Here is a 17774-nt window from a genome sequence, read left to right as displayed (position 1 = left end):
CCAGAAGTCTGGGTCTAGTGGTACAACAATCATCACAAACTGGGGTCTTCCTTGATGCAGTAGATGACTGTGTGTGGATGTTGTGTACCTGGATTTTCAGAAGACCTTTGACAAAGTACCACACATGAGGCTGTTTAACAAGCTACGAGCCCACAGTATTACAGGGAAGATTCTAGCATAGATAAAACAGTGGCTGATTGGCAGGAGGCAAAGAGTGCGAATAAAGGGAGCCTTTTCTGATTGGCTGGTCTACAGGGGTCTGTGTTGGGACCGATTCTTTTTAGGTCATATGTCAATGATTTGGTTAATGGAATTGATGGCATGCAGCAAAGTTTGTGGATGATACAAAGACAGGTGAAGTGGCAGTTAGTTTTGAGGAAATAGAGAGGCATCAGAAGGACTTAGACAGATTAGGAGAATGGGTAAAGAAGTGGCAGAGAAATGTCGGGAAGTGTATGGTCATGCACTTTGGGAGAAGAAATAAAAGTGTAGACTACTTTCTAAATGGAGAGAAAATACAACAATCTGAGGTGCAAATGGACATGGGATTCCCTACAGGTTAAATTGCAGACTGAGTAAGTAATGAGGCCTCACTTGGAGTATCGTGAGCAGTTTTGGGTCCCTTATCCAAGAAAGGATGTGCTGACATTGGAGAGGGTTCAAAGGAGCTTCACAAAAATGCTTCCAGGATTGGAACGCTTGTCATATGAGAAGCATTTGCTGGCTCTGAGCCTGTACTCACTAGAACTCAGAAGAATGAGGGCTGACCTCATTGAAACCTATCAAATGGTGAAAGGCCTCAATGAAGTCGATGTGGCAAGGATATTTCCTATGGTGAGAGAGTCTACGACCGGAGGACATGGTGTCAGGATACAGGGGTGTCCTTTTAGAATGGAGGTGAGGAATTTCCTTAGCCAGAGAGTGGAGAATCTGTGGAATTTGTTGACAAAGGTGGCTGCGGAGACCAAGACATTGGGTATATTTAAGGCAGGGGATGATCGATTCTTGATCAGTCAGGTCATGAAGAGATACGGGCAGAAAGCAGGAGATTGGGGCTGAGAGGGAAAATGGATCAGCCATGACGAAATGGCAGAACAGGCTTAATGGACTAAATTACCTGATTTTGCTCCTATATCTTATGGTCGTATGATATCTCTGTGCCTTATCGTACCCTTTGCTCTCCGCAGACTGTTACAGTACCGCCTTCCTGTCCACTGTATCTCACTTCAAGACTCTAACATAACTCTTACCCCAGTACTTTCCTATGATAAGACACCAACTGGTAACCACACCTACACAATGATCTCAGCTGCCTGAGACAAGTATGTATTCATCACTATTTACTCCCAAGGCTATAGAATGTACTCCTTTCAGTTAAAACAACCCCACTTCCAGGCTAACACCGTTTTGTCTTACAGACTTCCATTTTATTTTAGCATATACAAGGAGGAATCACAGTTAAATCTTTTCTTACAGAAGGCAACCCCAGGTGCCAGTCATCCTGTGATTTTGCTGCCATTGTCTTTCTAGCTATTAGAGGTAGTTGGTTTGGAAGGTGCTTCATGAGTTTAAAGTTCAAAGTAAATTTATTATCAAAATACTTCTATGTCAAGATCATTTTACTTGCAGGCATACTCAATAAATCCATACTGGAATAATAACCACAATAAAATCAATGGAAGACCACACTATCTTGGGCTTTCAACCATTGTGCAGAAGAGAACATAAGAAATAGGAGCAGGAGTCGGCCATCTGGCCCGTCGAGCCTGCTCTGCCATTCAATCAGAACATGGCTCATCTCCACCTACCTGCCTTTTCCCCATAACCCTTAATTCCCCTACTATGCAAAAATCTATCCAACCTTGTCTTAAGTATATTTACTGAGGTAGCCTCCACTGGACAAAGTATACAAACACAAAAAGAAACTAACAAACAAGCTAATAAATAAATAAGCAATAATTATTGAGAACGTGAGATGAAGAGTCCTCGAAAGTGAGTCCATAGATTGTGGGAACAGTTCAGTGATGATGTGAAGTTATCCATGCTGGTTCAAGAGCCTGGTGGTTGAGGGGTAATCGCTGTTACTGAACTGGTGGTGTGAGTCCTGAGGCTCCTGTACCACCTTCCTGGTGGCAGCTGTGAGAAGAGAACATGACTTGGTGGTGGAGGTCCCTGATGATGGAAGTTCCTTTCCTGCAACAGGGCTTTATGTAGACGTGCTCAGTGGTGAGGAGGGCTTTACCTATGATGAACTGGGCTGCATCCACTGCCATTTGTTGCCATCGTGCTAACTTTAGTTCTTACTGTGCATTAGTGCTGAAGTGACTGAATGGGGAATGGTCAACTGAGTGTGTGGGGCAGGCGGCTATTACACAGGCTGCTAAGTCCTGCGCAGTGTCGAGCTTCTCGAGTGTTGTTGAAACTGCTGTTGTTAACATTCTTTTCAAAAACAACTTCAGGGCTCTTTTAGGTTTATGTGTTTTATTGTGCTTGGTAAATATTGAGGGCATAAGTCTTGAATAAGTCCCTAAGTCTTATAGGCCAATCAATATAAATTAATATCATCAATCTTTAAACTAGTCTGTTTCAGGCAAGTTATTGGCCTATTAATTGAGTTCTCACAATGGATCTCATTAAATATTTCAAACTAATTCCAGAAATCACATCATTAATATGAAACATTCAACATGAAGGAGACGTTTATCGCCGTCACTATTTAATTTGATGAGAGTTATAAAAAACACTGGAGCTATATGGATTATTTAAAGCAACACACACTAAATGCTGGAGGAACTCAGCAGTCAGGCAGCATCCATGGAAATGAGTGAATAGTCAACACTTTGGGCCGAGACCCTTCTTCAGGACTGGAAAGGATGGGGAAAGATGCTAGAATAAGAAGGTAGGGGGAGGAGAATGAGGAAGGAGGATAACTGTAACATGATGGTGAAGCCAGGTAAGTTGGAAAGATAAAAGGCTGGAGAAGGAGGAATCTGATAGGAGAGGAAAGTGGACCTTGGGCGAAAGGGAAGGTGGAGGGGACCCAGGGGGAGGTGATAGGCAAGTTGAAGAGGTTAGAGACCAGACTGGGGAATTGGAGAAGAGGGAATGAAAGGGGAAAATGTTTTACCAGAGGAGAAATTGATATTCATGCCATCAGGTTGATGGCTACCCAGAAGAAATACTGTATAATTATTATTTTGGAATATTCAATGTCTGCTTATTATGATCACCATTTTTCCTCATCTTTCCAAAGTAAAGTTTCATATCTTTTTGAACGGTCAATCTGTCCTGAACCAGATTGTTTAAGAACAAAGTTCAGATACTTTATTTACCTGTTTTGAACAGCCAAATCTTCTGCTCTTGATTTTATTGCCAAAGTAAATTGTTGTTCTCCTCTTGGCCCGAAACGTCGACTGTACCTCTTCCTAGAGATACTGCCTGGCCTGCTGCGTTTACCAGCAACTTTTATGTGTGTTGCTTGAAATTCCAGCATCTGCAGATTTCCTCGTGTTTGCTTTTCTCCTACTGCCTTGGACTTTGTCATTTTAATGTGAATACTCATAAGTTTTTCTTCAATGCACATGGCTTCCTGCAACAACTCATAGCTCGATGGAAAAACTGAAATTTCCCCCACCTTCCCTGGGTATCAACATCTCTGAGGATCTATCCTAGACTTGACATATCGATGAAGCTGCAAAACAGACACAACAGTGGCTATACTTCATTAGGAGTTTGATGAGATTGGTATGAAAGACACTCATAAGTTTCTGCAGATGTACTGTGGAAAGCATTCTAACAGGCTGCATCACTGTCTGGTATGTGAGTGGGGGTGCGGTGCGTGGCACCGATGGGCATAAGCTGCAGAAAGTTGGAAACTTAGTCAGCTCCATCATGGGCACTAGCCTCTGTAGTACCCAGGACATCTTCAAAGAATGATGCCTCAAAAATGCGGGATCCGTCATTAAGGAGTCCCTTCACACAGGCCATGACTTGTTCTCATTGCTACAGTCAGGAAGGAGGTACAGAAGCCTGGAGGCACACACTGAATGATTCAGGAACAGCTTCTTCCCGTCTGCCAACAGGTTTTGGAATGGACATTGAACCCATAAACACTACCTCACTACTTTTTTATTTCTATTTTTGTATTACTTATTTAATTTAACAGTGATATTAAACCTGGTTCTGATTTTGATAAAAGGACCATTGAAAAGATAAGAATCATGAAGGAATCATCATGAAATAGGAATTGTCAGCTAAACTTTGGTGATCATCTTTGCGTCCTCACTGGCCACAGCAATAATACCAGAAATTTGAAGGGTGGCAAATATTAATTTGTTCAAAAAAACAGGAAAGGAATGGAGCGTTATGGGCTGAGTGCAGGTCGGTGGGACTAGGTGAGAGTAAGAGTTCGGCACGGAGTAGAAGGGCCAAGATGGCCTGTTTCTGTGCTGTAATTGTTACATGGTTATATATGGTTATAAAAGTAATAGGGATGACCCTGGAATTATAGACCAGCGAGCCTTACTTCAGTAACAACTCAGTCCTGATGAAAGCTCTCAGCTCCAAGTGTCAACTGTGCTACCTGACCTGCTGAGTTCCTCCAGCATTTTGTGTGTGTTACTTAGGATATCCCAGCATTTGGAGAAGAGCAGGGATATTCAGCATGGCTTTCTGAGTGACTGGGTGAAGTTACAAAAGCCCAGTGGGAGAAGGGGGGGATTGTTGCTTGCTGCTTGCTGCTGCTTACGCGCGGGAGGGAGGGGAGCTGGGGGGGGACTTTGGGGTTCTAACATTTATCTGTCATTCATTCTTTGGGGCACTCCTCTGTTTTTGTGGATGGTTGCAAAGAAAAAACATTTCAGGATGTATATTGTATACGTTTCTCTGACATTAAATGTACCTTTGAAACAACCTGATTACGGTAGAGCAGTGTGTGTGGTGTATATGGTTTTAATAACACATTCGACAAGAATCTCCTCGGTTGGCTCATTCAGAAAGTCAGAAGGCATGGAATCCAGGGAAATCTGATTGTATGAACTCAGAATCATCTCGCCCTCAGAAGGCAGAGGGTGGTAGTAGAACAGGACATACATGGTAAATGGTAGGGCATTGAAGAATGCAATAGAACAGAGAGACCTAGGAATAATGGTGCATAGTTCCCTGAAGGTGGAATCTCATGTGGATAGGGTGGTGAAGAAAGCTTTTGGTATGCTGGCCTTTATAAACAGAGCATTGAGTATAGGATTTGGGATGTAATGTTAAAATTGTACAAGGCATTGGTAAGGCCAAATTTGGAGTATTGTGTACAGTTCTGGTCACTGAATTATAGGAAAGATGTCAGCAAAATAAAGGGAGTACAGAGAAGATTTTCTAGAATGTTACCTGGGTTTCATCATCTAAGTTACAGAGAAAGGTTGAACAAGTTGGGTCTTTATTCTTTGGAACGTAGAAGGTTGAGGGGGGACTTGATAGAGGTGTTTAAAATTATGAGGGGGATATATAGTTGACGTGGATAGGCTTTTTCCATTAAGAGTGGGGGAGATTCAAACAAGAGGACATGAGTTGACAGTTAAAGGGCAAAAGTTGAGGGGTAACATGAGGGGGAACTTCTTTACTCAGAGAGTGGTAGTTGTGTGGAACAAGTTTCAACAGAAGTGGTTTAGACAGGTTCGATGTTGTTACTTAAAGTTAAATTGGATAGCTATATGGACAGGAAAGGAATGGAGGGTTATGGGCTGAGTGCAGGTCGGTGGGACAGGGTGAGAGTAGGAGTTCGGCATGGACTAGAAGGGCCGAGATGGTCTGTTTCCGTGCTGTAATTGTTATATGGTTATTTAGATGGAGCATATCCTGCCTGGAGGTCGGTGACCAGTGGAGTTCCACAGGATCTGTTCTGGATGTCATTTTTGTAAATGAGTTGGACGAGGAATTGGAAGGGTGTGTTAGTAAGTTTGCAGATGACACGAAGGTTGGTGATGTTGTGGATAGTGTAGAAGGTTGTCACAGTTTACAATGGGACATTGACAGGATTGCAGAGCTGCAGGTAAGTTCAAGCCAGATAAGTGTGAAGTGATGCACTTTGGAGGTCAAACTGGAAGGTATAGTTACAAGGTTAACAGTGTGGAGGAACAGAAGGATCTTGGAATCCACATCCATAGATACCTCAAAGCTGTCACGCTAGTTGATAGGTTTGTTAAGAAGGCGTTTGGAGTGTTGGTCTTCATTAATTGGGGGATTGAGTTCAAGACCCACGAGGTAATGGCGCAGCTCTATAAAGCTCTGGTTAGACCATACTTGGAGTCTAAGTCGATAATTACACAATATATTTACAATTCTAATTGTGCAGGATCAGTAGGGGGCATACTTGTGTATATTTGGTGTGACATGGCGTTCAGAGAAACAATACAGTTATCTGATTGACTTTGATTCAAGATAGTCCAATCAATCATTTCATTTCTCTATCAATGTTGCTATTCAGAAATGTTTAAAATGTGGCTAAGATTAGGTTTTCTCCATCTTGTTTGATTTTGTCCATCACTTCTATCAAGATACAGGACTCTCCGTTACAATGGAATTTATTGTCACAAACAGCCGTGGAGGCCAAGTCATTGTGTGTATTTAAAGCGGAGGTTGATAGGATCTTGATTAGTCAGGGCGTCATAGATTATAGGGAGGAGGCAGCAGAATGGGGTTGGGAGGGATAATAAATTAAAAGATTCAAAATACATATATTATCAAAGTGTCTATGCAGCCTACAACCCTGAGATTCTTCTTCCTCACAGACAGCCGTGAAACAAAGAAAACCAAGGAACCCTTTCAAAGAAAAATATGAAGACCCCTTCCCATGTTCAAAAATCAAATCACGCAAACAGCAACAAGAAGATCAAACCCCCCAACGTGCAAAAAACGTGCAAACAGCAACAAGAAAGAACGAGCGAAAACACAGAATATAAAACACAAAATCAAAAGAGTCCATTTTCAGTTCGGCTCAGTGCTCCTTATCTGCAGCTCGACCCGATTCAAAGTCAAGAAAAAATAGCAACAGAAAAAGGATCCATCTGAAACACATCATAATGTGAACTACAACCAATCCACCAACCACACACTCAAAACTTCAGTCCCATCTTCTGACAGCATCGAGGAAGAGAGAGGCTATTCGAATGCAGGGACCTTCCCTCAGCAGCAGCAAGTGAGAGGCTGGTAGATGGCATTAAACACGCTGTTACCTTCTACACTCACCTCAATGTTTTCAATCTTCCTTGATGGTTTAATTGGCGAGATCAGTGAAAAATGGAGTCAATCAAGGGTTCACGCCCTGTCTCTAAGCTTCTTGACCTCAAGGCTTTTCACTTCCCGGAACCATCTCGGAGACTGCAGAGGTCATATTGCTGAATGTCAAGTCAAGTCAAGTCAAGTCAAGTCAAATTTATTTATAAAGAACATTTAAAAATATCCCATGTTGACCAAAGTGCTGTACAAACCATAACAGGTAGCTAAAATTGCAAATACAAGAAACACAGATATAAACAACAAAGCACAGAGTTTATAGGCACAAAATAAACAACACATGAGCCTAGGCACAAGCCAAAAATCAGCCACATCAGGAAGATTCAAACGCTAGTGAATGAAGGTAAGTTTTGAGTCTGGATTTAAAAGAGTCGATGGAGGGGGCAGATCTGATAGGGAGGAGAATGCTGTTCCACAGTCTAGGGGCTACAACAGCAAAGGCGCGATCACCCCTGAACTTAAATTTAGATCACGGGACAGCCAGGAGCCTCACGTCAGCCGACCCGAGGGACCTGGAAGTCGAATAAGGGGATAGAAGGTCTGCAATATAGGAGGGGGCCAGCCCATTTGGAGCTTTATAAAGAAAGAGGAGAACCTTAAAATCAATTCTAAACCATACTGGTAGCCAGTGGAGAGAGGCCAGGATAGAAGTGATATGGTCCCTCTTCCAGGCACCTGACAGGAGCCTGACTGTGGCGTTCTGGACCAGGGACGACTGACTAATCCCAGTACACAGGGAGTTGGAATAGTACAAGCGGGAGGATGTAAGGGCGTGGATGACTTTCTCGAGATCTTTGAAAGAGAGAAACAACTTGATTTTGGCAATGGTACGAATGAGCCTGAAAACACACCAACAAACTGTAGAATGCAGGCTCCAACAGGATCAGAAACATATTATAAAGAAAAAGAAAATGTAGAAGTGAAAGAAACAGTTTTGTAGACTGTCACCTGAGGTAGTGAGCTTCACTGGTGGCAGCTTCTTCCTGAATCGATCATTGTGCAATAGCAGAGCAGACTTCATAGGCTGAGTGGCCTAATTATGCCCTATGGTCTTACAGGTGGATAGGGCTGTAAAGAAAGCTTATCGCACATTGGCCTTCATAAATCAAAGTATTGAGTACAGGAGATGGGATGTTATGCTGAAATTGTACAAGACATTGGTGAAGCCTAGTTTGGAGTATTGTGTGCAGTTTTGGTCACCTGCCTACAGAAAAGATGTAAATAAGGTTGAAAAAGAACAGAGAAAAATTTACAAGGATGTTGCTGGGACTAGAGGGCCTGAGCTATAAGAAAAAGATTGTATAGGTTAAGACTTTATTCCTTGGAACATAGAAGACTGATGGGAGATTTGATGGAGGTATATAAAATTATGAGGGTATAGACAGGGTAAATGCAGGCAGGCTTTTCCCACTGAGGTTGGGTGGGTCTACAACTAGGGGTCATGGGTAAAGGGTGAAAGGTGAAAAGTTTAAGGGGAACATGAGGGCAAACTTTGTCACTCAGAGGGTGGTGAGAGTGTGGAATGAGCTGCCAGTGCATGCGGTACATGCGAGCTCGATTTCAATGTTTAAGATAAGTTTGAATAGGTACACGGATAGTAGGGGTATGGAGGGCTATGGTCCTGATGCAGGTCAGTGGGAGTGGGCATTGTAGTGGTTTGGTATGGACTAGATGGGCTGAAGGGCCTGTTTCTGTGCTGTACTTTTCTATGACTCTATGAAAACAGCAGGTTTCCCATTACAACGATAAATGCCATTTCTGCAATTCGATTACATTGTGATAACAAAGCTTATGAATGTCAATATAAAAGTAGGATATTGTCTGAAAGCAGTTTGTGTAAAGATACGATGTAGTTTTGTGAGCTGCCTGCGAAACATCGCCATACGTCACCAGTGGACTCGTTTTCAAGGACTCACGGTCCCTGTGTTTTTTATTAATTCTTTTTACCGTTTGTCTTCTCTTGAACATCAGTTGTTTGTCAATCTCTATTATTTATAGTTTTTCATAAATTCTATTGTATTTCTTCACATTCTTGAAAATACAGGCAAGAAACTTAATCTCAAAGTAGTATCTATGAAATATATGTACTTTGATCATCAAATTACTCTGAATTTTTTTTATTAACTTGATAGCCTGATCTCCAGCTAGGTGACTGATAAAATTCTAACAATATATTCATGTGTATTTATATACAACTATTTGAAACAGCAATAGATTACCTTCCTGAATCACAGTTAACTTTATTAAAGTAGAAATACTTCAGTTTTCAAATCCCAGCTAAGTATTTTTTGCACTTGTCTGGCATTGTAAATTCCTCACATTCTTGGACAAGGTTCTGTTGAACCGGAGTGTTTGCTCTGATCAATCAATTGATCTTTTCTCTTGATGATGTCCTGTTTAGATTCATTCTTCAACAGTAGACTTTGGAATTTAGAAATTCAACTGAAGAGCTTTCGAATTGCATCCATTTGTTTGCCACTGCAGTTTTCTTTGTCTTTGTAAAATCAAAAAAGAATCCTTTGTTTTTAAGTCAGTTTTTGAGAGCTGTTTTATGCTTTCTTATTTCTGACATCAGAATCAGGTTTAATTTCATCAGCATATGTCATAAAATTTGTTAACTTAGCAGCAGCTGTACAATGCAATACATGATAATATAGAAGAAATACAAATAAGTAAATTAATTACAGTGAGTATATATGTATATTAAATAGTTAAATTAAAAATTAAAGTAATTAAAATGAGGGTTCAATATCCATTCAGAAATTGGATGGCAGAGGGGAAGAAGTTGTTCCTGAATCGTTGAGTGTGTGCCTTCAGGCTTCGGTACCTCCTACCTGATGGTAACAGTAAGAAGAGGGCATGTCCTGGGTTATGGAGTCCTTAATGATGAACGTCAGCTTTCTGAGGCACCGCTCCAGATGGAGCAGATTAATTTTACAACTGTCTGTACCTTCTTTTGATCCTGTGCAGTAGAATCCCCCCGCCCCGCCATACCAGACTGCAATGTAGCCAGTCAGACGCTCTCCACTATACGTGTGTATAAGCTTCGAGTGTTTTAGGTGACAAACCAAATGTCCTCAAACTCCTAATGAAATATAGCCAGTGTATTAGTTTATAATTATACATTATAATTACAAAGAAAATGTGTAAAATCTGAGGGTTGAAAGGTTTGTCGTATGAGGAGCATTTGATGGCTCTGGGCCGCTACTTACTGGAATTCAGAAGAAATTCATAAACTGTTGAAAAGCATCAATAGAAAGGATGTTTCCTATGGTGGGAGAGCCTAAGACCAGACAACACAGCCTCAGAGTAGATGGGTGTCCTTTTAGAATGGAGGTGAGGAGGAATTTCTTTAGCCAGGGAGTGATGAATCTGTGGAATTAGTTGCCACAGGCGGCTGTGGAGGCCAAGTCACTGGGTATATTTAAGGCAGAGGATGATCGATTCTTGATTGGTCAGGGCATGAAGGGATATGGGGGGAAGGCAGGAGTTTGGGGCTGAGAGGGAAAATGGATCAGCCATGTTGAAATGGCAGAACAGACTCGATGGGCCAAATTACTTAATTCTGCTCCTATATCTTATGGTCTTATGACGTCTCCTGTGCCTTGTCATGCCCTTTGCTCTCCACAGAGCATTACAGTACCGCCTTCCTGGTCACTGGATCTCACTTCAAGACTCTAACATAACTCATACCCCAGTACTCTTACCCCAAATGGCCTAATTCTGCTCCCAAATCTTATGATCTTGTGGTTGTAGTTACAGTAGACAGCCCTCTTAATGAGATTTAAAACACAAGGGATTCTGCTGAAACTGGAAATCCAGAGCAAAGAATACAAAATGTGGAAGAACTCAGCAAGTCCAGCAGCACATATGGAGGGGAGCAAGAGTCAATATTTCAGGCCGAGATGTCGACCACTATGTGAGGTTTAAAATCTTTGTCACAATCTGCTTTCTGGAATTTGGAGTAACACCCAACTAAAACCATTGAAAAATCGGTCAATCTTGCTTAGTGAATTGAATAATTATTTAGTCAGTGAGAATTTGGATATGCACAGATTTATCTAAGATGAGGAGCTAGAGAGGCCTCTGTTGGTCCAGTTCAACCATGAATGTTGTGTCCTGGCTGTGTACGTAGTTGATACACAAGCCAGGACAGTATGATATAGGGAGCAAACTGTTGCCCAGGTAGCAAACTCCCCCTCTCCTGGAAGCTGATGAACCCAAAAGAACAGTAGAGACCAATACAGTGTGACACCAGCGGCATCGCAGGAGTTGCTAGTCAGCATTGAACTCAACTTAGAACTGCCTTAGGGACTCCAGCTCTGGATTTTTCCTGGGGTTTACTCCCAAAGCTTTCCCCATGAGTGAGTGTAGCTACAATGCAGTGGAGGCTTGAGATCAGAGTTTTCCTTCTCCTTGATGAGATGTCAGCATGGCTGTTGAGCCCCATCTGCCCAAAGCGACTGGCTCTGACAGTAATCCACACTTGCCCTTTCTCCTGTTGGTAAAACTGGTTTCGCCACATATTCAAGATTATGAGGGGTAAAGACAGGGTAAATGCAAGCAGGCTTTTTTCCACTGAGGTCAGATGAGACTACAACTAGAGGTCATGGGTTAAGGGTGAAAGGTGAAAAATTTAAGGGGAACATGAAGGGAAATCTCTTCACTCAGAGGGTCCTGAGAGTGTGGAAGGTGCACAAGTGATGTATGCGAGCTCGATTTCAATGTCTCAGAGATGTTTGGCTAGGTACAGTACGGTTGGCGTATGGAAGGTGCAGGCCGATGGGAGTATGCAGTTTAAATGGTTTGCATAGACTAGATGGACTGAAGGGCCTGTTTCTATGCTGTACTTTTCTGTGACTCTGTATGAAGGACAGGGGCTGGACTTGCTTGTCTTCCAAGACCTGCTAGTATTTCAACAACTCACAAAATGCTGGAGGGAATCAGCAGCCCAGGCGGCATCCATGGAGGGAAATGAACAGTCGACATTTCGGGCAGAGACCCTTCATCAGAGTCATGTGGAAAAGTTGAATAGGTTGGGATTTTATTCTCTAGAGCATAAGCGAATGAGAGGAAATTTGATAGAAGTGTACAAAATTATGAGGGGTATAGATATTGTTGGGCACGTGCCCAAGTGGTTAAGGTGTTTGTCTAGTGATCTGAAGGTCGCTTAGTTGTGGCAGCGTGTTTGTGTACTTGAGCAAGGCACTTAACCACACATTGCTCTAGTGTCTGTGTGAGGAGTGGCACCCCACACAGACTTCCAATCTGCGCCTTGACAGACATGAAAATGCCCAACGCAGGCCTCTCGTGGTCTGAGTCGACCTTCCCTCCCCATAGATAGGATAAATGTAAGCAGGCTTTTTTGACTGAGTTTGGGTGAGATGAGAACTAGAGGTTATGGGTTAAGGGTGAAAGGTGAAATGTTTAGGGGGAAGCTGGGAGGATCTTCTTCACTCAGAGGGTGGTCAAAGTGTGGAACGAGCTGCCAGCGCAGGTGGTGGATGCAGGTTAGATTTCAACACTTAAGAGAAATTTGGATGGGTACATTGATGGGAGGGGTATGGAAGGCTGTGGTCTGGGTGGAGGGCAATGGGACTAGGCAGACTAATAGTTCAGGACAGGCTAGACTGTCTGAAGGGCTTGTTCCTGTCGTACTGTAGTGCTTTATGACTCTATGAAGGGTCTTGGCCCAAAACGTCGACTGTTCATTTCCCGTTTGAATTCCTCCAATATCTTGCGCAGAATCGAGATTCTGCAGAATCTCGTGTCTCTGTTAGTATTAAACTCTGTTAAAGATTGATTTCTTTTTGCAGTTCCTATCTGTTCTGTAAAGTTAAAGATTTATTGCAGAGTATCCCTATTGATGTGCAGACTTTGAAAAACATTGTTTCAATGCTTTGATCCTGACTTGACCATGTGCTTTAAAGGTCTGCCCTAATTTTCAAGGATAAGACTTTTAACATTTTTAACTGAAAGCAATTAGGGAGTTTATCTGAGGTGTAGAAGTAATAACAGAAACTTAAATGTTCAGATTTGTTTTCCGAATTCATAATACCGATCTCAGAATCACAAATTCATCACTATAAACTTCATCGTTAAAGAATTCATCATGAATGGCCCAACATATTGATGCATAACAAAGAAGGCATGCCAGCAGCTCTTTTTAATGAGGAGTTTGAGGAGATTTGGTACGTCACCAAAGGCTAGCAAGTTTCTACAGATGTACAATGGAGAACGTTTTAACTGGCTTCATCGCCATCCGGTATGGAGAGGCCAATGCACAGGATTGGAAAAGGATGACAAGAGTTGTAAACTCAGCCAGCTTCTTCATGGGCACGAGCTTACCCACCATTCGGGACATTTTCAAAAGGTGATCCCTCATTAAAGACCTCACCACCCAGGACATGCCCTCTTCTCATTACAACCATCAGAGAGCACGTACAGGAGTCTGAAGGCACACACTCAACATTTTAGGAACAGTTTCTTCCCCTGTCATCAGATTTCTGAATGGACAATGAACCCATGAACACGTTTGGTATTTGCACAGTTTGCTGTCTGTGGCACCCTGGTTGTCCGCCCTGTCCTTCATTGATTCTATTATGGTTATTGAACATATTGAGTATGCCTGCAGCAAGATGAATCTCAGGGTTGTATATGGTGACATATGTGATAATAAATTTACTTGGAACGTTTGAATTTTGTATTGCACTGTACTGCTGCCATAAAGCAACAAGTTTCATGATAGACTGTAGATCGGTGATAAGAAACCTAATTCTGATTCTAGAAAGTAAACTCCTGAGATAAAACCCAAAATAAAATGCCGTGCTTAGACTCGACTCCTTTGCAATATCCTCTCTGCCCTTGGACTTGTCCAGACTGGCTCTCATATCTGGGTTGCCAACTGTGGAACCTCTGCTGGATGTACTGAGTCCACCTCGCAAGTGATGTCCACTCACGTGATAATCATCCAAAAATGCTGCCGGTTTTAGCTATTTATAAAAGTGAATTTCGCAGTGACTGAGCGTGTTTCTTTGTGGTTATCCAGCAGGTATTGTGCAACAAACTTCAAGAACAAGAAGGCCATCGGTTAGCATTCAGAAGAGGGAAGCTCTGAGCGATGAGCCTGGGGAGCTTGAAGATAGAGGAGCAACTCGCAGAGGTGGGAGGAACTTTGGTAATCTGATAATCCGCTGAAATTCTGCTGATAGTTGATAGTAATAGGGAAGTTAATCAGAAATATTAGTAATAATATAACTTTGCTGATGGTCAGTCTGCAATGAATAGTAACAGATGTAAGAGTTCAAAGATTCATTTTAATATCAGAGAATATATGTAGTATGCAACCTGAAATTCTTACTCTTCACAGACATCCACGAAACAAGAAACTCCGTAGAATGAATATACTACTGTAACTGGTATTAATTGTATAAACCGTCACCAAAATCTCTTTCCACTTCACAAAAATGGCCAAGGCATTCCTGTCAGCTACTTTTACACAGGTTCAACCTGATGTTCTGCATGGAGGCTGGAGGTGGACGGCCTTATTTTGAAGGCAACAAATGGTGATACCATTTTCGAGGATCAGGGTCCGGTGGCATGGAGTGCAAAGTGACTTGGGTCTCTTCACTGCTGCAGCTTTCCTCCACCTTCACCGTGGTTGTGATGTATCATCATCTTCCACCAGTTCCATCTTGATTGGATCACTCTTCCCCCCCTTGACTTTACTGCCATGGGTGACACAACCAGGAACTAAGCACCAGATGACAAAACTCCAGACAGTATCGCTGTCAGGATCTCAGAACTCACAAGCCTCTCTAAAGTAACAAGGTGATGATCGGGGGTCAACTGCAGATCAACCTGACCTCAGCTAAACCCAGAGGTTACAATAAGGGCCATGAGATTAGTGTTTGAGGGTTATTTTCAAAAACATTATCCTAACCCCTCCCAAACCATTCCCTCAACTCAGACTTCCTGAAGGTTAAGTTAGTCACAATCTCATTATGATCGTCCACATTATTGTTTATCTGAACTACACTTTACCTGTGGCTGTTACACCTTATTCTGCATTGTTATTGGTTGATTTTGTTCTATCTCAATACACATTGTTATAAGATCATGACATAGGAGCTGAAATATCCATTTTGCCCAGTATTTATGCTCTGCCATTCAATCATGGCTGAATTATTATCCCTCTCTACCCCATTCTCCTGCCTCCTCCCCATAATCTTTGATGCTCCGTTTAATCAACAATCTATAGATTCACCACCCTCTGGCTAAAGAAGTCATTCCTTATCTCAGTTCTAATCTGAAACTGTGCCCTCTGGCGCTAGACTCTCCCACCATGGGAAACATCCTCTCCACCTCCACTCTGTCTACTCAGTAGGTTTCAGTGAGATCCCCATCATTAAACCATCAACGAGAATGATCTAATCTGTGTGATCAGTATGCAAGACAAGCTTTTCACTGTACCTCAGTGCATGTGACAATAATATGCCAACTACCAATTCACTCCACCCCTTTTCAAAAAGAATTCTCTCTTTTCATATTTATACAAACTTCCTTTGTTTGTTCAGACCGTTTTGCTCAGGATTTTCCCCCCCTCCCCTCTCACCCGTGCTGCTGGGAATCCTTGTTCATTATTTCCTAATTCCGCTTTTTCCTGTGAGTGGAGTGAGTCTTTCAGTACTTTCCCACATTAAACCCACATGGTCACCTTTTGGTGACTGCCAAACTTGGTGCCAGTTCCCATTGTAATCCCACAGTTCCTGTAGCCACAGATGGGAAATGCTTGTCTGCAAGCCTATCCCAATCAACTCTTCCCAAATCAGCTTGAGTTCCAGTTCTACGACTACCGGTCTTGTCCTCCCATCTTCCAGCTCTCCACATGTGCTTCTGAAGTCCGTACGTTCCTGACCTCAGATGATGGATATCGAGACATCTCCATGTGACCCATAAAACGCTCGAGCAAATTGAGATGTTCACACCCGGCTTCAAGTTGCTGGGTTTCAGGATCTCTGAAGATCTATCCTGGGCATAGGATATTGATGGAATTACAGAGTAGGCACACCAGCAACTGTATTTCAAGTTGTATTTCATTAGGAGTTTGCGGAGATTTGGTACGTCATCAAAGACTCTCGCAAATTTCTACAGATGTACCGTAGAGAGCATTGTGATTGGTTGCATCACAGTCTGGTATGGAGGGGGCCAACACACAAGATCAGAAAAAGTTTGCAGAGGGTTTAAACTCAGCCAGTTCCATCGCGGGCATGAACCTCCCCAGCATCGAGGACAGCTTCAAAAAGCGATGCCTCAGGAAGTGATCACGATGGACCCTCAACACCAGGGCATGTCCTCTTCTCATTACTACCATCAAGAAGGAGGCACAGGAGCCTGAAGATGCACCCTCAACATTTTAGGAAACGCTTCTTCCCCTCTGCCATCGGATCTCTGAACAATCCATGAATCAAATCAAATCAAATCAAGTTTAATTATCATTCAGACCATACATAGATACAGTCGAGCGAGACAGCATTCCATAGGGCCCAGGTGCATAACATACATTCAAAATAGCGAGAAAGAAAATAAACGCACATTGTTACGCACTTGTATAGTCCAAATCCATGAGCGACAGGCAAGTTGGTGGTACAGCTACTGGCAATCCATCCAGCCCTCCTGCCAGTCGAACACTGGAGAGCAGCGCTGATGGGAGGGGCCAGCTTCTAACGGAGCGCCAAGCACTGCCTCTAGCGTCGTCTCACCTGGACTGCAGCTGCAGGCAAGCCCGCTTGAGGCCTGGTCCTCACTACAATCGAGGCCACGCTGCTGCCTCGTCGCCTGTCTCTCCACCAAACAAGGGAAACAGGACTGCGGCATCTCATGTTAACAATGTCCAACGGGGTCTTGTAATCGCAAGAGAAACGTCCAAGACAGTCACTCACGGCCACACTGCACACTGCTTTTGTGCACCACCTCTGACGTGGTGCTCTTCCAAACCATCATCCTGCCGACTGCCAGTTTCTGCTTCACCCAACCGAGCACCAGCTTCTCCTTCTCCGAGCTGACCGTAGGCTTCACTTTCTCCTGGCTGATCGCCACCTTCTCCTTCTCCAACTCGTCTGCCGGCTCCATGGAGACCCCGACCGCTGGCTCCGGACGATGAACAGATCGCTGCTCCGGTAGACCTGCTGTGCCCATCGATCTTGGAGTACAGTATAGACTTACCATTTAAAACACACTTTAAAAAGAAAAGTACACCTTTGGTTAGCCGCCGAGAGGCCGCTGCATTCGAACGCGCCACCATCTTACCAGAATCCATGAACATTACCTCTCTATTTTGCTCATTTTTTGCACAAATAGTTTCTTTATATACTGTATATTGTAACTCATAGTAATTTTTATGTATTGCCCTGTACCGCTGCTGCCAAACAACAAATTTCACAACATATGGGCCAAATGGCCTAATTCTGTTCCTTCGTCTTATGGCC

At 42.9% G+C, this 17774-nt stretch overlaps 1 protein-coding gene across 4 annotated transcripts in view; it reads left to right on the top strand.

The window, feature by feature from the left end:
- samd12 (sterile alpha motif domain containing 12) overlaps positions 1-17774 on the top strand; it is a 151523-nt gene that overhangs the window by 124361 nt on the left and 9388 nt on the right. For 3 of the 4 annotated variants that reach the window (XM_063066290.1, XM_063066271.1, XM_063066300.1), the window contains one exon: positions 14336-14449. In XM_063066290.1, the coding sequence (XP_062922360.1) occupies positions 14336-14449 (114 nt within the window). The remainder of the gene's footprint in view (positions 1-14335; positions 14450-17774) is intronic. The other variant, XM_063066281.1, reaches the window with a different exon arrangement.

The sequence above is a fragment of the Mobula hypostoma genome, chromosome 1 (assembly GCF_963921235.1).
Source record: "Mobula hypostoma chromosome 1, sMobHyp1.1, whole genome shotgun sequence".
Taxonomy (NCBI): domain Eukaryota; kingdom Metazoa; phylum Chordata; class Chondrichthyes; order Myliobatiformes; family Myliobatidae; genus Mobula; species Mobula hypostoma.
This window is presented reverse-complemented; position numbering and strand designations above follow the sequence as displayed.